This window comes from Hakea prostrata, chromosome 4 (genome assembly GCF_041222555.1).
Source record: "Hakea prostrata isolate BN-2017 chromosome 4, UWA_Hpros_2, whole genome shotgun sequence".
NCBI classification, from domain to species: Eukaryota; Viridiplantae; Streptophyta; class Magnoliopsida; order Proteales; family Proteaceae; genus Hakea; species Hakea prostrata.
In genome coordinates this window covers 15,808,046-15,810,173 of record NC_142603.1, presented here as the reverse complement: position 1 = coordinate 15,810,173, position 2,128 = coordinate 15,808,046, and the positions used below count along the sequence as shown (strand labels likewise).

At 39.4% G+C, this 2,128-nt stretch overlaps 1 protein-coding gene across 1 annotated transcript; it reads left to right on the top strand.

Annotated features, from left to right (window-relative positions):
* Window positions 1–337: 337 nt before the first annotated feature.
* On the top strand, window positions 338–883 carry LOC149018156 (uncharacterized). The gene has a single exon (XM_089154398.1). The coding sequence runs from the start codon at window positions 407–409 to the stop codon at window positions 839–841; it is 435 nt and encodes a 144-aa protein (XP_089010524.1). The 5' UTR covers window positions 338–406; the 3' UTR covers window positions 842–883.
* Window positions 884–2,128: the final 1,245 nt, after the last annotated feature.

The window sequence follows — 2,128 nt, the reverse complement described above, 5'->3', positions numbered from 1 at the left end:
AGACTAAACCCAATTGCAGGTGTAGACGAGTTGGGTTTGCACTTGAAAGACAACCACGTAAGCGATAGCGTGCGTCTATTAACTTCTTTGCCTTTCTGAGTTTTGATTTGGTTTCTCTCTTTTAGTCTTATTTATTTGACATTTGTTGTAGCTATGGGTGAAAGAAGTTAAACTAATTACAACGAAAAGGTACGTACCTCCTCTCCCATTGCTCTCAACTACATCTCAACCAACTGAAAACTCCTTGTTTCTTCCTCTTCCTATTAGGTTCTTCCCATGATTAATGGTAATCTATAAATACCCATCACCTCTTATCATTCCTCTCAGACAAAATCATCAAATCTTCTTCTACACAAGCAGTACGTCTTCTAGCTTAGTTTGGCTTTCCAGCTCTCTTCTTCCCACCATGGCTGCATCAGCAGGATATCTATTTCTTCTGTCTTTGATGGTGGCACTATCATTGTCAAGCATCAATTCAAGCACAGCAGCACGCCGTCTACTGGACACAGCAGCTCCACCACCTATGCTGCCTCTGCCAACCATCCCAACCTTGCCTCAGGCAACACTACCTCCACTGCCTTCAATGCCAACACCAACCCAGGTGCCTACTTTGCCTACTATTCCCAACATGCCAATACCCACCACACTGCCACCCCTGCCAAGTACCCAGATGCCTTCTTCTCTGCCAAAGCCCACACTGCCACCAATGCCTACAATGCCTACCATCCCTACAATTCCAAAGGTTTCTCTGCCTCCATTGTCCTCTATCCCAACAACAATTCCTTCCATCCCTACCACCATTCCTTTCCTCTCCCCTCCACCTTCAAAAACTAGCCCTTAAAAACCCACTATCATTTATTCTGTTGGGATCCTACTAGCCAGATCCACATTTTAGAAGAGAAGATATGTAGGGCCGGCTTGGCAGATATCTGGAAATTTCTTGCTGGGAGTTCTTACTTCATTATTGAGGATGCTGGAGCTGGAACCAGTTTTTGCTGGTTTCTTGGCACCTTAGGTGGATCATTTGTATGTTTTTTTTTTCAGATTGTATGGTCTGTGTTAGCCTTGATGTATTAGGAATTTGAGTTTCAATCCCATATTGTCATTATTTTAGTATCAATATATGTGTGTATTACTTTGAACGTTCCATCATCAGTTGATGTGCAACTGCGTTCTTGAATTAAGTTTGGGTTGGATTTGAATGGTGCATCACCCGGCATCAAAACCGAAGTTTTTCAAAAATTTTAAAAGATCATTGTCACACAGCATAAGGACAAAAGAGTTTGCATCATCTTAGACTTACGGGCAAAGCCCTACCGTACATTTAATTATATATATATAACTATCCTGATAATGTAGTGGAGTGCAAAAGTTAGCCAGATGAACTTCAGATCTAAAGAAGAAAAAATTGCAAGATTATAATAAGACTGTTCTCAAGATTAAAACAAAGAAATAAATAGAATAATCCCTAACTACACTTTGGTTGCAAGGGAATTGAAATAAAATTTTCATAACATAAAATGAATAACTTCAAACCATTTTTTTTGGGGGTCAAGATCCGTTACCTCATGTGATGGTATAAACTATTAAGTTTCGTATATATCTTATTTAGAAATGATATATTTAATTTATAGTGTTTATTACTATATCACCTTCAATGAGAGACAAAAGCTTTCTTCCTTGGTAAGAGCCTATTTGCAATTTGAATCGAAAAAAGAAAGGAAAAAAAAGTTGAAAGTCCGGTGAAACTTATAAACAAATATAAAATGATTTAGACTTGATTTTTTTTGTGTGCGAAAATATTGACATTCAAAGCCGATGCAACTATTTGAAGAGAAAGAACTCCACCAACACTGGCAATGTGGGAGGAATCTCCCATTTTGTTTCAACCACATCATAAGAAAAACATTTTCAATAGTTTTTATAGAAAAACAAAGACTTGTCCATGGAGGAATGTATCCTCCACAAAAATCCAGACCTTCTAGTGCATGCCATCCTCCCATCTCCTCACCTTCTAGAATAGGTTGTTCTTGTACCACGGACAGGTTATGTGTCAGCCCAACTCGGAGGATGAGTGGATGGGAGAACGGCCTGCCCAACACCATCAGTGTGAGGAGTTTCTGTGCCC